General features: G+C 36.3%; 2 protein-coding genes across 7 annotated transcripts in view; one reads left to right on the top strand and one right to left on the bottom strand.

The window, feature by feature from the left end:
* ANKS1A (ankyrin repeat and sterile alpha motif domain containing 1A) overlaps window positions 1-5,716 on the top strand; it is a 138,750-nt gene extending 133,034 nt beyond the window's left edge. For 3 of the 6 annotated variants that reach the window (XM_081324516.1, XM_081324515.1, XM_081324513.1), the window contains one exon: window positions 1,546-5,716. In XM_081324516.1, the coding sequence (XP_081180642.1) occupies window positions 1,546-1,665 (120 nt within the window). In that variant the 3' untranslated portion in view covers window positions 1,666-5,716. Of the gene's footprint in view, window positions 1-845; window positions 945-1,545 lie in introns of all 6 variants that reach the window. The other 3 variants (XM_081324511.1, XM_081324512.1, XM_081324514.1) reach the window with 3 other exon arrangements.
* A 408-nt stretch (window positions 5,717-6,124) lies between these two features.
* Window positions 6,125-19,306, bottom strand: TCP11 (t-complex 11; the record flags this gene model as incomplete). The annotated part of the gene is made up of 10 exons (XM_081325459.1): window positions 6,125-6,354; window positions 8,589-8,752; window positions 10,437-10,621; window positions 11,455-11,674; window positions 12,212-12,352; window positions 13,334-13,554; window positions 16,347-16,467; window positions 17,837-17,969; window positions 18,888-19,033; window positions 19,179-19,306. 10 exons carry the CDS (start codon window positions 19,304-19,306, stop codon window positions 6,125-6,127), a joined length of 1,689 nt encoding a protein of 562 aa, XP_081181585.1.
* Between the last annotated feature and the right edge of the window lie 274 nt (window positions 19,307-19,580).

Genomic DNA, 19,580 nt, shown 5'->3' with positions numbered 1-19,580 from the left:
TCAAACTGGAAATATTTTAAATATGAAATATTTACCCCACTTCTAAAAAGTTAGTCATCAAAGAATAGAAAGAATATAAATTACTGCAGAAGGTGAACATTATTCAGAGTCAATGTTTGTTTTAAAAACAAATAAATTAAAAATATCTGCCCATACAAAATATGGTTTTGTTAGTTACTTGGTGCATATAATTTGAGAACGGGGAATACGATCACAGATTGTCCTTGGCTTCCATTAATTACTGTATATTATTAACAGTGGCAGAGTAGAAATGCTTTCTCTAAAAAGCTTTATGGGGAAGTGACCTACTGATCATTGGCATATTTTCTCAGCTTGTGACCTGATGAGGTGGATATATTAATCCACTCTTAGTGTAATGTCTCACATTTCCTAACAACCGCATGAAATTGCTGATTTGCAGTAACGTGGGAAGTCACAAAAATCGTAAATATTAAGTAAAAATGATATCTTTATAATATCTGTGCTGTAAAATTATATTTTTCTTAATAATTGCTGTTGCTCAGGCATATCTACACTTCCCTTTAACATGAATCTATTTATTTTGGAAAAACTACTTGGGCTTTTATGTCAGCAATATAAATGCTTTTATATGTATATAAGCACCATTGTTCTCTCAAGCTTGCCATCCTCCAACAGGAACAACAGAAACACATAATTAACAACACACAAATCCTTTCTGTTCTTCAATACTCCAAGATTATCCCATTAATAGTCTTTGTTAATCTAACAAGAAAATAAATCTTCTGGAATTCTAACCCATGAGGTTTCTTTCTTGGTTGCTGTCCTTTCTTACCTTCTGTGTTTTGCTTACTCCCGTTCCTCAGGTGCCGGGCCCTTCTGATAGTCGCTGTTGTTACTGTCATACCTGTACCACACACCGTCCTTCCTACCTACCGCTGCAGTCTGTTAGTCCAGGAACTAAGGTCTTTACCCTTCTTGAAGTCAAGTTTCTAGTTATGAACCTTTTTTCTTTAAGGGCACCAAATCTCCTTCAGACTCCTTCATTTCTTTATCTTAGCTTTGATGCTCTTTCTTCCATTCTGGATTAAGAATTCCACTTTACATTATGTAAGGCAGATTTTGAGAAGTGTGCAGTAAACAATATTTGGACTCATCAGATTCAGTTTGGCAGGCAAAAAAAGGTCTGTTGATAGAGAATAAACTATAAAAATATATGAGTACAGTAAGTAGGAATGTTTTACTTAAAAATCAGTTCAATATTATTTTTTACTGACGGGCAACTAGATCGTAATTACATTTCAACAAAATTTAACTTGTTCATATAACTTGCTCATATTCTGAAATGAGCTATTGCTATTTTTGTTTGATGGAAATCTGATACAGATTTTTCTGATGACTACATATATCCCATATGCATGTACACATATTATGTTTAAATGCCAGACTAGCTATCTTCATTCCAAATCTGTCGGTCTCTTTACATTGGTTTAAAAATGCACCTAATTTCATACTTCCAAAGAAAGAAGTTTGCCTGAAATGTTCTTTCTTTCCAATGTTTTCTAGCTGGAGCCATCTGAAGAGGACCAAGACTCCCAGTCCCATGCTGGTGTATCCTGGGTGGTAGAGCCCAAGCAGGATTCCAAGAGGACCCTCAGCACTAAGTATGAGACTACTATCTTCTGAAAACAAATCTACATCCAACCAGTCTAACTGTGCCTTTGCAGTTTGATCTGCCTGCTGTTCTAAACCTTCCTTTCCCCCCCATTGCTGGCACTAGGCATGGTGCCACCAGAGGCAGCAGCATAGGATTATCATAGACTAAACAGCTTTTTGTATCCACTTTCTACTGAACACTGTGAATTCTCCTAAAGGAAACAAGGGTAACACATTGAGAGAGTCAGCTGTTTTTAGATATCTTGAGAGATGGGAGAAATGAAGCCTGTGGGAGTTCAATATATGGATTTGGGAAAATCAACTGGTGTTTTTGATATTCTCTGCATGTTGACACTGTGAATATGGAGTGAATTAGCACTCCATAGGGCTTTTCTGTTTAACATTCTTGTTACTGGATGATTCTACAACTTTGTTCCCTTGTGTACATACTGTTGTAATCGAGATTTATATCTCCATACTAAGACATGGGCACAACTGTTCCATGTAGCATTCTTTTACCTGTCATCTCAAAAGACACTAATTACTGTGATATTGTTTGCAAATCTCTTGCTCACCTGATTTCTAGAATGAATCCTGTTCACATTCTTTACTGTTTCTGGATACCGGAATGTATGGTATAATGTAAAGGGAACTAGGCACCATGATTCCCCCTATTAAGCACTTTCTTTTTTCCTAGAAGTCAGACTTAATATAGATAATGTTAAACAGGAATGTTTCAGCTCTCCCAAGTATTTCTGATCAGTCTGTGTAGGATTTACTGTTAGACCTTTCTGTTCATGTTAAGCAACTACTTACGATTAACTGTTTAATCACATTTCCTGAACTTTAATTAGATTGCATCTTACAAAGATACACACTACTTGCTATAAATAAGGATCAGAGGCTGATAAATTATAAGATCAAGGCAAATAATAGAAAAAACAGATGGCATGTTAATGTTGTATTAAACACAGTTAACCTTTTAGAAGAAAATATATCCAGATTTTACACAGAATATTCCTAAATGTACGGCATCTCAGGCACATTGGAGTTTTCAAAATATTTGTAATTTATCTTTCTCCAGGCAGGCCAGTAAACAGTATCTGACTTCTTATGTCTTTTCAACACAAATTTTATTTAGGTTTTTTTTTAAACCAAAGAATGCAAAGGTAGATTGAATTTTAAATTACTGGCTTTTCACTGACCCTGAATGCTTTCCTTCAAAGCAGCAAGCTTTGCTATTATTGTGGAATTAAATAGCCATTTTGGACAACTCCAAACATTGTTTATTTTGCAAGATGAACTCTAAGGTCAACTCTGTTCAGATGTCTGACATTTGCCTACTGTCCTTCAAATAATTTGTTCTCTCTAACCAATTTTCCAGTAATAATCCAGACATTTCATATTATTCATAGACTGTAGAATTACTGCGACTGACCTTATGTAAATTACCATACATTTCTCACATCTGTGGTTTAGTCATTGACAACAGTATAAACTTCCCTTGGTTGTGTTTTAATGTATAAACTCATTCAATCCCTAGTTTTCTTTTCATTAATATTGTCCCCATTTTGTTTGCCTTCTGCCAAGCTGAACTACAGACAACCACGTTTCTCCAAGGAAATGTAGTAAATGAGCAGAGCTCTAAGAAGCAGTGAAATCCTGGAGGTATGAAGATCAACACCCGGCTCTGGGTTGTGTCCTTGGCTGATCATTAAGGACTTCCAGAGTTGAGTGAAAAGAGTTCCAAGCCACAAGCTGATAAAAGCAATATGCATTTTTAGCAAAAGAACTGAAACTTCTGCAGTTAAAAGACTGATGCCATGAAATGTTTTTGTTTTCTTTATATTGTAAAATCCTCAGTTTCAGCATAGCATTGATGGAAGTGAACAACAATAACTGCTAAAACAAAACATGAATATGCCTGTCTTATAATATAGCTTTACAATATCTGAATATTAAATCATATATTCATACTTGGCTTGGAATAGTAATAGGCAGATTCCCAACTTGATGCAATATTAAATTTATTTTGAGGTACTAGCACCTAGTCTGAAAATTGTTCGTTCTTAATAGTTACAGTAATAATTTAAAAGGGTATTAATTTAAAAAGAATCAGAGAAATTTAAATTCTTGTCAGTTCTTGAACTAACCAGAAGCCTGGTATAAGTAAGTCTACTTAACTGCAATACAGCTGTTTTGTTAAAATATTTTTCCCTCCACACAATTTATAATAACGACTGTGATTTCTCGCATCTCAATCAAGTAATTATATATTTAAAACGTGATTGGATTGTACTCTGTGGTTTGAGATTTTTTAGATTATTCACTGATTAGCACTTTTTATACGTTGATAATTTAAGAATGCTGATTTAAGTTCATAATTTAAGTATCTTATAATAACAATTACAGAGTATAAAAAAGTGGAGATCATGGGCATTATGCTAAAACAATTTATTTCCTTAATTCCACTAACAATGAATGCTTCAGATGGAAGCTGAACTAGAAAATGAATATCTTAAGCATTCACAGTCTTGAACACTGGCTTCAATTCTGACTGTGATAAATAAATATATCCTATTCAAGAAAAATATGAGGAAGTGCAAATAATGCTTCGGTGAATATGATAGTTTGATATACCCTGTCACTGTGATTTACTTCAATTTTTGTTACTGCTGTATCACTAAGATGTAATTTAGTCTTACTCTATTTGGTTAAAAAATAGGAGGAAAAAGTAGCATCCCAAATAGTTGGATTTGGGAATAATTCACAGATGAATTTCTTGAAACATAACATTCCTTTATATGCATATGTAAATGATATGCTGGTGTTGGTATAAATATTACTGTACCAGTAAGTCTGTTCTAAAAGAATGCAGATTGCATTTTTGCTAAGAAGGAAAGGATGGTTAGCCTTAGAATATATTGACAAAGATGTTGAAAGCTTCCAACATGCTTCTTCCAGTAATTTGGTGCTTCCTTTCTGAGTTTACATGGACATAGCAATATCCATGGGTGCATCTCCTGATTAAGCATTCCTTTTAAGAAGGCAACTCAAGCCATTTTGGACTTGAGTTTTCCTAGTGATTTTAGCCATTTCTAGACTCCAAAATATTTGAGACTTTTGTCTCTCTGTGAGGTTTTATAGCACACAGAGAAGAATACCACCTATTGCTGGCACTTAATCTGTTTATCGGTCCATTTAAAATACTACACTTATGGTAAGCATTCATTTATGCTGAAATAACATCTTCCTGTGCTGCTTTTGCTAGAACGCCTTTTCAAAAAAGGATAACCTAAAATTATAGACTTATTTTTACTTTATTGAATCCAAGATGAGAACACTTTATAAATGCTACGATGGATGAGCTACTGCTTATCTCTTGAATAAAAAATCCATTTATAAAAATCAAAATTCCTGTAGAGTGGTGGGTTGTTGTTTTTTTTTGTATTTTTACATACTAGTATCAGCTCACAGAAACTGGCCTTTAGACTTTCTTAGCTTGTGAGAAAAATCCTGAATTTGAGGTACATGACAATCTGCCCAGCCTTCTTTGGGAAAGAATTCTAAAGCAGCTTCAAGCGGTGAGCTGTGCTGTTCTTGCAGACAGGTATCTAATGATACCTCACTTTGCCTGTGAAAATAAAAATGCTGGGTGATAGTTCACTCCTTCACTGCCTCTGTTTGCATGATCAGTATGAATGTCTATCAGCAGGATTTTCTGCTATGCTTGCTTCTGAAGAAGGCAGGCAGATTCTTCGTAATAGGCAGTTTGAATATCAACACTTTTATGCTAATTGTGATGTATGGCAGTGGGACTGATTTGTAATAAAATGTTATTTAATCTGTCTTTGTATTTTGATACTTGAACTATTTCCTTTTTATTTTCTGTATATAAAAGTTATTCTGTCTTTTTTTTTGTGGTACCAAACATAACCAATCTGTGCAACAACATAGACTGACCTCACTACAACAAGGCGAGACTGTAAATATTTCTGAGCTTCCAACAGTCGTTTTGTTGTTTGTTTTTCATAACTGTATGAGTTAGAACTGAGTAAATTAATAAAATTAGATATCTCTGTATGGGTCGTTGTGGTATATTAGTCTATACTGGGTATTTTAAATCTACAATTCTATACCAACTGATGTTTTGTTGAAAATATTAAAACAAATTCTAATCGTAGGAATGGGATATTAAAGTCACTTTTCCCAATTGAAATAACATATACTAGCTACTTTAAAAACACAGGACACCATTTTGAGCTGTTTAAAGGTTTACTGCAGAAAACTTGGCAATGTCAGTTTGGTATTATTAGCTGTACCTTGCAAGTTCAGTGACCCAGCCGTACAATAGTTTGGAATAGAGCAGCAAAGAGTAGGACAGCTGCTCTGCTGATCACATTGGATTTTGCATCAAAGTACTGTCTGAACAATTGCCAGTTTTAATCTCCCCTCTCCTTGCCGTCACATGATCTGCCTTGTTAGGTTGTTAACAAGAAACTTTCCCTGTTTCAGACTTTCCCACTGGAAGCAGCAATTTCTTCAGTATTTCCGAGTAGTACGGACCAAATACCTGTCTGTTGTGATGAATCAAACTACCAAACCTCTGACCAATTTCCAGTAGTTCTTCTTGAACAGGAGTAAGGCCTTGCAATAGATTCTTAGCATTTTGGCCACCCGGATACAAACAGTGTCTAAGAAAAGTCTGGATCCGTTGCTCTGTTGAAATTAAGAGAGATTTGGAAATAGTGTTATAATTACCGTATTTTTCGGACCATAAGACACACCGGACCATAAGACGCACCCAGTTTTTAGAGCAGGAAAACAAGAAAAAAAATATTCTGAACCAAATAGTATCAGTATACTAAAACAGGGCTTTTCAACTTTTTCATCCATTGTACCACTTTTAGGACAAGGCAATGTCCGAGTACCACCAGTCGCCCAGCAAGGTGTCAAAAACTTGACCCCCCCAAAAAAGGAAAAAAAAATGATAAAGTACAAGTAGTCCTCGACTTACAATTCGCTTAGTGACTATTCGAAGTTACAATGGTACTGAAAAAAGCGACTTATGACCATTTTTCACACTTATGACCGTTGCAGCATCCCCAGGGTCATGTGATTTACATTCGGATGCTTGGCAATCGATTCATATTTATGATGGTCACATTGTTCCAGGGTCATGTGATCGCCTTTTGCAACCTTCTGACAAGCAAAGTTAGTGGGGAAACCAGATTCACTTAACAATCATGTTACTAATTTAATTTCTCTCTCTCCTTCTCTTTCTCTCCCTCTCCCCCTCCCTCTTTCTTTCTCCCTTTCCTTCTTTCTATTTTTCTCTTTTCCTCTATTTCTCCCTCTTTCTCTCCATTTCCTCCCTTTCTTTCTCCTTCTTTCTCTCTCCCTCTTTCTCTCCCCCTCTATTTTTCTCTTTCCCTCTATTTCTCCCTCTCTCCCTTTCTCTCCCTTTTTCCCTCTCTCTCTCCCTCTATTTCTCTCTCCTTTCTTTCTCCTTCTCTCTCTCTCCCTTTCTCTCCCTATATCTTTTTCCTTCTCTCCCTATCTTTCTCTCTCTCTTTCTCTCTCTCTCTCTCTCTCCCTCCCTCCCTCTCCCATTGTCCCTTCCTTCCTTCCTTCTCTCCCTCTTTGTCCTTCCCTGTCTGTGTTAGAGCAGTACCCACGGAGGCGGCCCTGCAGCCCGGCTTTCTCTTGCAGAAAGCAAGCTGAAACGGAGCGAGGGAGATTGCCAGGAACGCGATCTCGCGCGGTTTCAGTTTAGCTTGCTACAAGAGAAAGCAAGCTGAAACAGAATGCGTTCTGATTGCGTTCCTGGCAATCTCCCTCGCTCCGTTTCAGCCTGCTTTCTCTTGTAGCAAGGGAAGCTGAAACCAAGCAAGGGAGATTGCAGGAGCATGACATCGGCGTTTCTCAGCACGTGCCGATTTGTGCTCCTGGCAATCTCCCTTGCTTTCCACTTGTGGAGGTTGGGGCTGGCCATACGGATCACCTTCGGACCATAAGACGCACCCTCGTTTTCCCCCTCACTTTTGGGGGGGAAAGTGCGTCTTATGGTCCGAAAAATACGGTATAGCCTCACCATTTGAGACACTTACTGATTAATAACTGCAAAGTTATATAGAAAAATTCAGGAAAGTGTAACATTTTAAAGAACTGAGATTGTACAAGACACTGATGGAAAAATAATTACAATTTATATGTTTGAATTATATTTTATAACTCAAGAATATTTAAGTTCATCTGCTGACAGCTTGTGCATTTGGTAAATTATTAAGATTTTTTTAGACATATTCTACATCCCAAGTAGTACATTTAATTAACACCAATCGTAAAAGAAATGTAAGGACTGCATTGGAAATAAAAGGAAAATTTATCTTGTTATAAATGGCCAGGCACTATATGTTGGAGACATATTCTGTTATCTTACTAAGATTTTCACTAATGTATTAAAACATTGCTTCAATTTAAGAATATTTAAATCAAAATTAAAGGTACTTCAGTTAGCCCATCCAGGCAGAGGCACAATTCCTAATATTGACAGTATTAAATACTTACTCTGCTCTGGGAATTTGTATTAAAAATGGCACTCAAACTGCTGCTTCTTGGGGAAATAAATGCAAAACTGTTTTCAAAGAAGTTTGAGTATTCTAAAAACTTTCTTTTATACCAGGGGTAGGCAACCTTGGCTCTTTTATGACTCGTGGACTTCAACTCCCAGAATTCCTGAGCCAGCCATGGCTGGCTCAGGAATTCTGGGAGTTGAAGTCCACAAGTCATAAAAGAGCCAAGGTTGCCTACCCTCGTTCTATACCAAATAGTCCACAAATTGACCCTATATTTTATGAATGGCATTCATGATTCAGAGTTTGGTGTTCAAATTCATCACTTTACACACCCAAATAGAAAACCTTGCATCAAGCCAAACTTGAATAACTTACCAATTAGAACCCGTACAGCATTGTCTTTATCTCCAAGGCTCCTAAGCTGGCCTTTGAGTGAAGCAGCCTTATCAGTACTGAGAGCAGGGTAACCCAACTGATGAAGTATGGTGTTTACTTCCATGTGTATTTGATTGCTGATATCCACTAACACATTTTCTGATCTAACCATACAATGATAACAAGCATGTTACTATGACAATTGAAACTTCAATGAAGGGAAAGATTCCTAAAGTCCGACAATGAAGGCAAATCAGTTTGGTATACTTTCTCAAAAATATGTTTGTGACAAAACGTGAAACAAGATTGGGCAACAACGAATTAATTGGAGTTAACGTATTTGTTCCAGTCTTGTGGAGGGAGATACTGTATGTATATAATTAATGCAAGTTTCCAAAATTCAAATTGTTGCTTCTCCAATGAACGCCCTTTAAGATATGTCTTCATTACTCCATAAAGATGGATGGGACTGCTGCTGCGTAGCAGACTTGACCATCTGATGCATTTCTTCCCAAAGAACCTGCTAGAGTTCCACCTGTTGCAGGCAAAGGAGGGAGAGTCTTGGAAATGTTTCTGCTTTTTAACAGGAGTGTCTGCACTTTAGCATAGCCTTCCCTTCCAGAATTTGGTCTACCCCTACACTTGTCACCTTTACATCAATTATTAAAAACAGATTTTTTACAGAAAGTCTTTAATTTATACATTTGTATTATATGTTACCATACTGTGTATATTAGATTTCATTTCTTCATATACAGAAAACATTATTTTAAACTGATGAACGTTGTAAACCTCAGTTATGGTGGTGATAAATCAGAGAGAAAGTTACAATAAAGCACAGAGCATAAATGGCCAGAAGTAACACTAAACTTTTATTTTTGTTATATAGTGAGTTTTGGTTTAATTTGTGTGCTTATTTATAGCCATTTCTATCAACCCAATAGTGGGGAAAAATGACTTTTAGCACCAAGAATGCAGCAATATTTATAAAGGTGATTGTTTAGGGCAGAGGTAGGCAACCTTGGCTCTTTTATGACTCATGGACTTCAACTCCCAGATTTCCTGAGCTGAGGGGAAAGGGAGAGGTTTCCAAGCTAAATGTGGCTTTCCCCCAATCCAAAAAAATGTAGCCTATTCATTATTCTCAAATAATTGCAGGAAACAATCTTAAAATTATACACTGATCTCTTTGCAGTTAGCATAGGTTAGTGGACAAGATTTAGGTAGGCAAGTAAGCTAGCATTGTATACAAACCAGGCCATAATGGTTTGTTCAGCAAGCTTTGCTTTGGTACCATATTGATTCCATAAATAGTGTGTAATGGATGTTCGCCTGATCAATTCTAGTCTTGTAGGCTGCCTTGTTTGCCAGCCTTGTCTACCCTTCTCTATAAAGGTAAAGGTTCCCCCGCACATGTGTGCTAGTCGTTAACGACTCTAGGGGCCGGTGCTCATCTCCATTTCAAAGCCGAAGAGCCAGCGCTTGTCCGAGGACGTCTCTGTGGTCATGTGGCCGGCATGACTAGATGCCAAAGGCGCAAGGAACGCTGTTACCTTCCCACCGTAGTGGTCCCTATTTTTCTACTTGCATTTGTACGTGCTTTCGAACTGCTAGGTTAGCAGAAGCTGGTACGAGTAACAGGCGCTCACTCTGTTACACGGCACTCGGGATTCGACCCGCCAAACTGCCGACCTGATCGACAGGCTCAGCATCCTAACCCACTGAGCCACCGCATCCCTTACCCTTCTCTATAGAGTATCAAGATTTTAGTTCATTATAACCTGCGAGAGAGCAGGCTAGGAAAAGTTGTTCCTGTCTTCAGAAAATATTGGGATTAGTATAGCTTGCCTTATATCAGGGAGACCTTCCAGAAGAGCTTTTATTACTCTTTTCAGCCTACTGCCACATCCTGGTGAACTGAATAACTCATTTCCACATATATTGCTGCTCACTAATAAGACTGAAGCAATAATGACTAGCTGATTCACTTCTACTTGTAGAGCATGCAAACGTGCTTTGTCCATCAACATAGTCTACAAAGAAAGAATATTCATAAAATCACAAAAAGTGGAGGCTGAAAGAAATCTTGGAGATCCCTGAATCCAAGCCCCTGTCCAGTGCAGGAATCCAATTTTCAGCATCCCTGACAGATGAACCTCTAGCATGTTTAAACACTTTCAGGAAAGGAGAATTCGTTATTGGTTGCTGTCCAGGGCCCAGAACTGGATGTAATATTCAAAAATGAGGTCCAACCAATTCAGAATTTATAGGGAACAATTTTGTTTTCTAATGTTGACACTATAGTTCTGTTTATGCAACCTGGGATTTTTGATTTTTTAAAAAGATTTTTTTTAAATAATTAAGTTTTTAAAGCTAATTCTTCCCTATTGGTTAGGATCAGATCTAGGACAGACAATACCCTATGGAAAATGAAACTGAAGAATTTTGAAAATCTAGACATTGACTAAGTTTTTTCCAGTAAATATCCATATAGTTATAGTCTTCCATTGTGATTGTGTCCATTAGGATTGTGTCTTTCCTGAAAGTTTTATAATCTGGTCCAGAAAACAATATTTAGATGTCCTGTCAGGGTTGCCAATCTGTAGCATGATCCCACAATAGCTGGTTTGTTCTTTCCCTTCCCATATATTCTTATCCAGTGCTCTTCATTGGACCATCATGCTGAAATTCCTGGATACCAGTGCATGCGTGAACTTCCCTCATAACCATTTAGCTGTTGTGTGGACATTTCTAGCATATAAATATTAGAGTTGTACTTTGCTGGATTAAGATTTCGCTTCCCTAACTGTTTTTTATAATCATTCCTAGCTTTGAGAAAGAATTGTTTTTAAAAAGAACTTTTTACCTCAGGATAGTGTTCTCTTCCAGGCTCCCAGTCCAGCAAATCCATGTATGCTTGATTTAACACAGCTGTAGGACTATGAATAAATGAGACTTTTCCAGTGGACATGGGACAAGTAGAAACAGGTGGTCCTTTGGTTCCAGAGGTGGATGAAGAAGGACGCAAATCAGAATTTGATACTTCGGTTACTGCCTTGCGTAGCCAGTCAGTTGTATAAGCTAGACTGTCTGCAGTGATGGATAATTTGGAAAAGAAACAGGTTTTTTTGTAATTTTTCTTTCCTTACTTTTTTGGATAGATGCTGATTTTTTTTATACACCCAGTGCACTCCATGATTTCTCATATATTAGTAATTTTCATTTCTAATTTGTGAAGATATACTCTTAGCATTATATCTTAACTGTATTTTTAATTAATCAAGTTTAACAATTCAATTTATCAATTTGTTTCTGATTTCAGAAAAACTAGCTTTTTCTGGTTATTCCTTATGAAATTATCTTTAGAACTTCTGAAGTTTACCCAACTGATAGAAGCAAGAAACATACAAACTCACAGTAGCCTCTCAAGCTCCATAAAGTAACTTGAGGACGTAATAGAAGATAGGACTCTAAATATCCTGTTATGTATTTCTTAAAACGGTAATATCCTTGTTGTATTTGTCAATGAGTAAACATTGACAAAGGCTTATAGGGTTTTGCTCTGTGAGTTATTAGCTTAGAAAAATGATCTAGCAAATGTCCATTGCTCACTCTTTTGATACCTGCCTGGTAGTTTGTTCAGGAGTTCCTGAAATTTTTTCCTTTCGTATTGTACAGAGTGCTCCAAGAGATGGGGTCGAAGGCTTTGTATGGTAAAGTTAGCCATATCCATTTTCATTAGGTTCAGAACTCGGAAAATCTCTCTGTCATAAGTAACAAGATCATTTAGATTGTAATTAAATCATTTTGCAAATCATTTTGCATTGTAATTAAATCCCCTTTTCTAGCAATAAGGAATCAAGCTTAGATTTAAAATTGTATTCTAAATTATGTAAAGATTATAGATAATTAGATTATAAATTGTATCCTAAATTCTAAACGTTTATATCAGAGATGGAGATTCTCTGTAATAAAGGCAGCTCATCTGACATTCTTATCCAAAAACTAACCTCTGTTTCTTTCTCAAATACCGGCTAAAATGCTTTTCTTCTGTCACTGGATTAGAAAAGAAAATGCTGTTCCAACCTGCTGATTCATGGTGTCTATTTTCTTTTTATCAGACAAGCAGGATAAGCTAATTTTCTTTTGTCTATTGCATGAATAATGTTGGGAATGAGCCTTAAGTTATTCTGTTAAGTCTCACTGCATATCACCCAATCCTCCTGGTGAAATATAAATGTGAATCTGGCTACAAATTCCATACCTTTGATTGAAGTTGAGCAGCCAATACATTTAAATAAATAGATAAATTAAATTTAAAGTAGCCCACGTGAATCCTATATCCAGCATAGGTATATTCGTTTTAGTAGCTAAACTTGGAAGCAGATTGTTTTCTTTTTTCAGACTGTGCCAATATAGGAAATTGAAAATTCAGGGGCCCAGGCCCACAGCTATTGTTGCATATAGCACAATAATTTAATTCCTAATCTATATCTATGCCTTGCTTTAGGAATAACAACAACAGACTGAAGGTCAATGTTTGTTTTACTTTCAGACTTTGTAAAAAGTCTGATTTGAACAAAGAGGTATTTCTGTGCATTTTTCCTTACTCATAGAGATGAAAAATGGTGAACTGCAAGTTCCTTTATAAAATTAAAGTTGTAGGAAAATCGTTGCACTACAATAACAAGGTTATGCACCCTATGACTCATATAGGATTATATTTCCTCAAAACTCAAACCTACCTGAGCAAATGAACTGGGTCTGCCATGATTCGCAGACTTTGTATTTCTTCATCTCTGATAGGTGCACAGAGCATTGCCATGGTGCCTAAGATGTATGTAGTGAGGTTGGGGATATCCAAAGCTCCATGCTCAGCTTCTTGCTTTATCAATTCGATGTCTAGTGCTTCTTCAATCTGACTTTTTAAACGAGTTTGTCGTGGCAGAAGCAAAGACAGCAGACTCTATAAACCAGAATGGAGGACAGAAACAAATACTTTGTAAAAGCAAATGCTCAAACTGATTTTAACTATTCAAGTTCAATAGGTACATTACTGTAATAGAAATGTGATGGCTGAATGAATAGTACAATGTCTCTAGTATTGTAAATCACCAACAGATGGCAGTATTGATATGTTTTTAAGCTCTTCATTTTAGTTGGCAGAAAGTTGCTGTGAGAAAACTATTTCTGTGAAATGGGACCCTACAGTGAATCATCAGATTGAATTTTAGACAGCTGAAGGGATCTTTCCAACTGAAATTCATCACCAAGTGCAGGATGTTTGTTGGTACGAGTAGTTGAATGCAGGGCCAAAAACCGTAAACATGTGAATCAGGAAGACTTATTTATGTGATCAAGAGATGGACAACCTATGACAGCAACAATTTTCACATAAGAAAGGTTGATGACTGAACTAAGGACAGTCAGCAGATCATTGAAAGGTAAACTACTATCAAGCTTGATATTTTGCAATAATAGGAAGGTCAAATTTTGATGTTTTTCCTTATTTCAAGATGCTGACTCAAAGATAAAAGCTTCAAGAGTTGAAATTTGCCAGCAGTGGTCGTCATACTATGAGAATGAAGGTGCAGAATTTCACAGCATCCTGTCAACTGATGAAACAAGGGCTCACCAAGAAACAAAGTATCAGTCTATGGAATATCATCACAACAGTTCAGTTCAAAAAAAAATCAAAACACAGGCTTTTGCAGGAAATTTCATGGTTTTTTGCGGCAGATTCATATCTATTTCTTTGAACTATTTCTTTGAACTATAGTTCAGCAGGATTCAAAAACACAAAGATTTTTTTCTGCAGCATGATAATAGAAGGCCTCATACCTCACAAGCCATCTAAAATACCTCGGAATACCTCGGGGATCACCTGCTGCCGGCGTCAACTCCCCTCCGCCCTGTGCGTTCCCACAGAGAGGGCCTCCTCAGGGTGCCTCCGGTCAGAGAATGCCGGCTGGTGGCCCCCAGGGGGAGGGCCTTCTCTGTGGGCGCCCCGGCTTTGTGGAATCAACTGCCGGTTGAGCTCCGGATGGCACCGGATCTCCGCTCCTTCCGGCGCGGGTTAAAGACCCACTTATTCGAACAAGCTGGCCTGGCCTGATGGGGAGTTAATTTAGGGTTTTAAATATTTGTATATTTTATTGTTTTATTTTGGGCATTAATTTAATTCTATTTTAACTTTTGTATTTTTGTATTTTTATTATATGCCCTGTTCACCGCCCTGAGTCCTTCGGGAGAAGGGCGGTATAAAAATTTAATAAAACGTAAACGTAAACGTAAAAGGCTTTGAAATTAGTTGGATCTCACTTTCTGTCTCCACCCACCATATACCCCATGATCTAACTGGGAACTAAGTTGAGTCAGGGTACCATGTAACTTCCATCTTTTCTCAAAATTTAAAGACTAATTTTGTGGGCATCTGTTTAACGCAAAAGAAGCGGCGGAAAGGATTATTGGAGCCTGGTTGAAAAAGACAAACTATGAAGTTATTTTGTGACAACTATAAGAAGCTAGTCAATCACTGACAGATGTATGATGAATGACAGTGATTATTTGGAGCATAAAGATCTGTAATAAAAGAACTCATTTCAAGAATTATTTTCCTGTTTCACTAAAATAGTCCTACCGTATTTAAATTAAAGTTATGGAATTGAAGACATTATTTTTCATTTCACATGTAATAGTTTTAGGTATAGCAATATCTTAAAAAAAGAATTTATTTGAATTAATTTCTTTCTAAGTTAACTTGATTTTACACATAGCTAAGCAGAGAAGTATCTCTACTTAATTGTATCCTTATTCTCCATGCAGGTTTCAATAAAGTGGCAAATAAACGTGGAACAAAGTTATCCTCAAAGATTTTGCAGTTGGAAAGAGGCCGATACTAACTTCCATTTTATGTTAGGCAAATGACCAGTCATTAAATGTTTTACTACCAAAAAAATCATTATTTCTTTAAAAAAACACACACATAGTTAAGTCTTTTTGAAAAGTCCTACAATTCACTGCTGCCTTTGCTGAAGGGGCAGCACTAACTTCAAGGCTTTTAGGGGAGAAGGTACAAGTGCTAAATTACAGGTAGTCCTTGCAAATGTTTCCAGCAAAATCGTTGCTAAGCTACATGGTCACTAAACAAACCATGTGCTTGAAAGAGATGCTACAAAGATTGCTGGATGTTGCCATCTCACTCAGATAAAGTTCTCATGTTCAGCAATGCCAGTGTTACTTTGACTACAAGGTGCACTGTTACCAGGTACAGAAATTTTTTGGGGGGTGCATTGATAAGAAAATGATTTTTTACTATTGTTTATTACCATTTATACCACAGTATTTATGAACAGTTGTCATCCAATACAATTGCTAAAGAACTTACAACCACAGTTGTGAAGTGAATCGCTGTAGTTATTAAGTGAATCATGTGGTCATTAAGTGAATCTGGCTTTCCCTATTGACTTTGTTTGTTAGAAGTTCGCTGGGAAGGTTAGAAATGGTGATCACATGACCCAGGAACTGTCATGAATACATGCCAGTTGCCAAGCACCCAGATTTTGATCACTTGACTATGATCAAATGATCATAAATGTGAAAAACGGTCTTAAGTCTCTTTTTTCAGTCTATTGTAACTTCAGTCACTAAATGAATGGTTGTAAGTTGAGAACTATCTGTACCTGCAATAGTTTTTTATCACAAAAATTAGTCTGTTAGATATGAATAATGACATTCCCACTCCCCTTTAAAATTTACTTCTTTGATTTCTTGAAGTAGCTTGATAGTGTGAGAATAGTCTGGTGGCACTTTGGAGAGTTGTTCTTTCAGATTATCCCAAAAAGCTTTGTGCACTGTTTCTTTCACTCTGCTTTCTAAACTGTAGTGAGATAAAAGTAGCCATCTGTTAATATTTTTTCTACCTACAATATTGTCTGGAGGCCAAGTTTCATATAACTTTTCACCCCTAGATAAATATTCTTTCTCACTCCAATCAATACTGTAAGGAAATAGTAGATCTCATTAAACAGTCCTATGAAAGATAAAGATTAGGCACACATAAAACATATTTTGGGAACATATAACACAGAATACCATTATGTTCAAATTTTCCTCCAGACAGCCTTAAAACCGTATTCTGGGGAATACTGTCTGGCTGTTTGAGAGAACTATAAGTCCCAAAAGATCATAAAAAGAAATTTCTCTGTACTAGGGGAATTCTAAGCCACCATTCCAGATCGGTATGGTTTGGGGGGGAAAAAGGCACATGTTGAATTCTCCAAAATATTCCATTCCAGGAATGGTAGAGTTTGCACATCCTTAGATGGTTTGTTATTATGTCTTGAGAAGACGGAGTAAGAGCTAATACTATGCTACACATCTTGACTGAGAGTGGTCTATAAAGTGCACCTACAGATTTATTAAAAATCAATTCTCTGAATCATGCAAATATAAACAGATATGTATCACCACATAATCAAAGAGCAATACAAAAATAATCTACATCATCAATATTTAACCAACAGTTTCAACTTTCCCACTTTCAGTCTTTATACTAAATGTCAATCTCCTGCCTCTTAATCATAATCTTACAACTTTTATTAAAATTATTTATGAAGCCTATTTGTAATTTTTCAATCACCAAGTGGTCTGACTACCTCTTGGTTACGCAACTCAAGTTTTTTTTTAAAAAAAGTAGCCAAACTCAGCTTAATATCATTCAATTAACAAAAAACAATTGCTTATTTGGCAATAAAGTAACCTAGATACTAACAAAAGGTTGAATGAAAATCGTATTCAGCCATATTCGTTAAGAATGACAAACAGCAGACTTTTCCCCCCAACTATTATATGAAGACCTAGTTCTATTGGGAAGATTCTAATGCTGGAAAAGATAGAAGGAAAGAGAAGAAGAGGACAATCACCTATAGGATCCACTTACAGGGGTGGTGAATACACTTTTAGAAAACCTGAAAAGCCAACTTAGAAAAAAATCATCATGGAGAAAATCTCTGGAAAAGATAGAAGGAAAGAAAAGAAGACAACCACCTACAGGACTCAGTTACAAGGATAATGAATGCACTGTTAGCAAACCTGAAAAGCCAAGTTAGAGAAAGATTATCATGGAGAAAATCTATCTGTATGGCTGCTAAGAGTTGACAACTTGATGGCATGTAATCAGTTAAAAATATAACTTTATGCAAAATTAACTGAAAACCTTTTGAGAACACAGAGAAAATAAAACATACCTGTTTGGTGATAAATTCACTTCTTGCAGTTTGAAGTCATGGTTGACAACGATTTCATGGGCTATTGTCATTTTTGAGACTTCATTGGCTGTTTCCATGAGCTCTGAGATAGAATGAATTTGGGGAGAATTGGCTATATAAAAATAAAATAGAATGGTGCTTACTTGGCCCACCAAAGGTATCAGGAATGTTTTTAAAGAAATGTACTACTTATAATTAAACAATATATCATTTTTAATGCAAACTCTGCTCATCCTTTCCACTTCTAAACAAGCAAACAAAAGTTTTTTCTTGTCTGTGGTACTCTGAGGAATGATAATTGTATAAGCATGAATTAAAATATTCCAGTTTAAAACATGTTATTAGTAATTTCTAAGTATTTCTAACATCACAATCATAAACCTCACAGAAAGCCATTACAAAGTTCTCCAAAGAACAACAAATTATATAAGAATGTTGCTACCACTCAGAATTGATAGTACTTGTCTAGAACCAAAGATTTAAGATCCAAGGATAGAACAAACATGTTTCAAAATCTAAAACTGGACAAAACCAATTATACAAATAGCAGGGATGGGACAATCTTTTCCTGCAAATTTTGAGAATTGCCAGAATGGGCAGATACATTTAATATAAGTTTCTTCAAATGAAATTATTTTAATACAGAATCTGTATATTCTAACCTAGATTTAGATTCTTTATTTTATGCTAAGATTTTTCACCTAATGAAAATATTAAAAAAGTAATAATCAGTTTGCTGTGCTTGGAGTTTGAAAAGTGGATAATTTGCACATGTACCACTTTCTGAAAAATTGCATGAAGAAACCTAATTTCATTAAATAAAGTTTTTAAATAAAAAAACTGGGCCATTTTTTTATTATTTATCTTGGAAATGTCTTTGTGCACTGCAGTCTAATCCGGGTTTATTAATTAAAGCATTACTTGAACCACTAATTGTGAATCTGAAACCATTTGAGGGGGTAGCATGCTATTTTGCCATAACTATTAATGATATTTGATTTTTCTAGCATTCAGTCCAAATTACACATACAAGATGGGATATTAGGTGGACAGAGTTTAGGAATGTCTCCACCCTGGGTTTCTTCATGCTCCCTTGGTTTTCTGGAACTGCAATCCGTGGTCTGAGAGTCACTGCAGTCACTTGAAGTAGTCTCTTTAGGATTAGGCATCTTGTTTCTAATGGAAAACACAAGATTTTAAAATGTCATTGACTATCCCATCAGTTTCTAAAGACCACGAAAAATTCAATTTTTTTTCTGTGCTGAAGCCAGATTGCAGAAATTAGCAGAAAAAGGGATTAGGAAACAAATGGCCATCGTACGCTTTTCTAAGACAGATGACTATCGTCAACTTAGGCCAAACTGAATCATTCATGTGAAACCTGGGATGGTGTGCCTGGTGGCGCTTTCCTCGGCACCAAACAGTGTAATCATAATCATGGACATACATCTCCGAACTGCTCTGAAATGTACAGTACATTTCACACAAACAGAGCAGATGGAACCATATTGTCACATCAATGTATAATTAGAATACAGGTAGTCACTGACTTAGAACCATTTGTTTAGTGACCGTTTGAAGTTACATCAGCACTGGAAAAAGTGATGACCAGTTTTCACATTTATGACCATTGCATCCTTTCCATGGTCAAATGATCAAAATTTGGGTGCTTGACAACTGGCACATGGTTATGATAGTTACACTGTCCTGGGGTTATGTGATC

Source organism: Vipera berus, assembly GCF_964194415.1.
Source record: "Vipera berus genome assembly, chromosome: 3".
Taxonomy (NCBI): domain Eukaryota; kingdom Metazoa; phylum Chordata; class Lepidosauria; order Squamata; family Viperidae; genus Vipera; species Vipera berus.
This window is presented reverse-complemented; position numbering and strand designations above follow the sequence as displayed.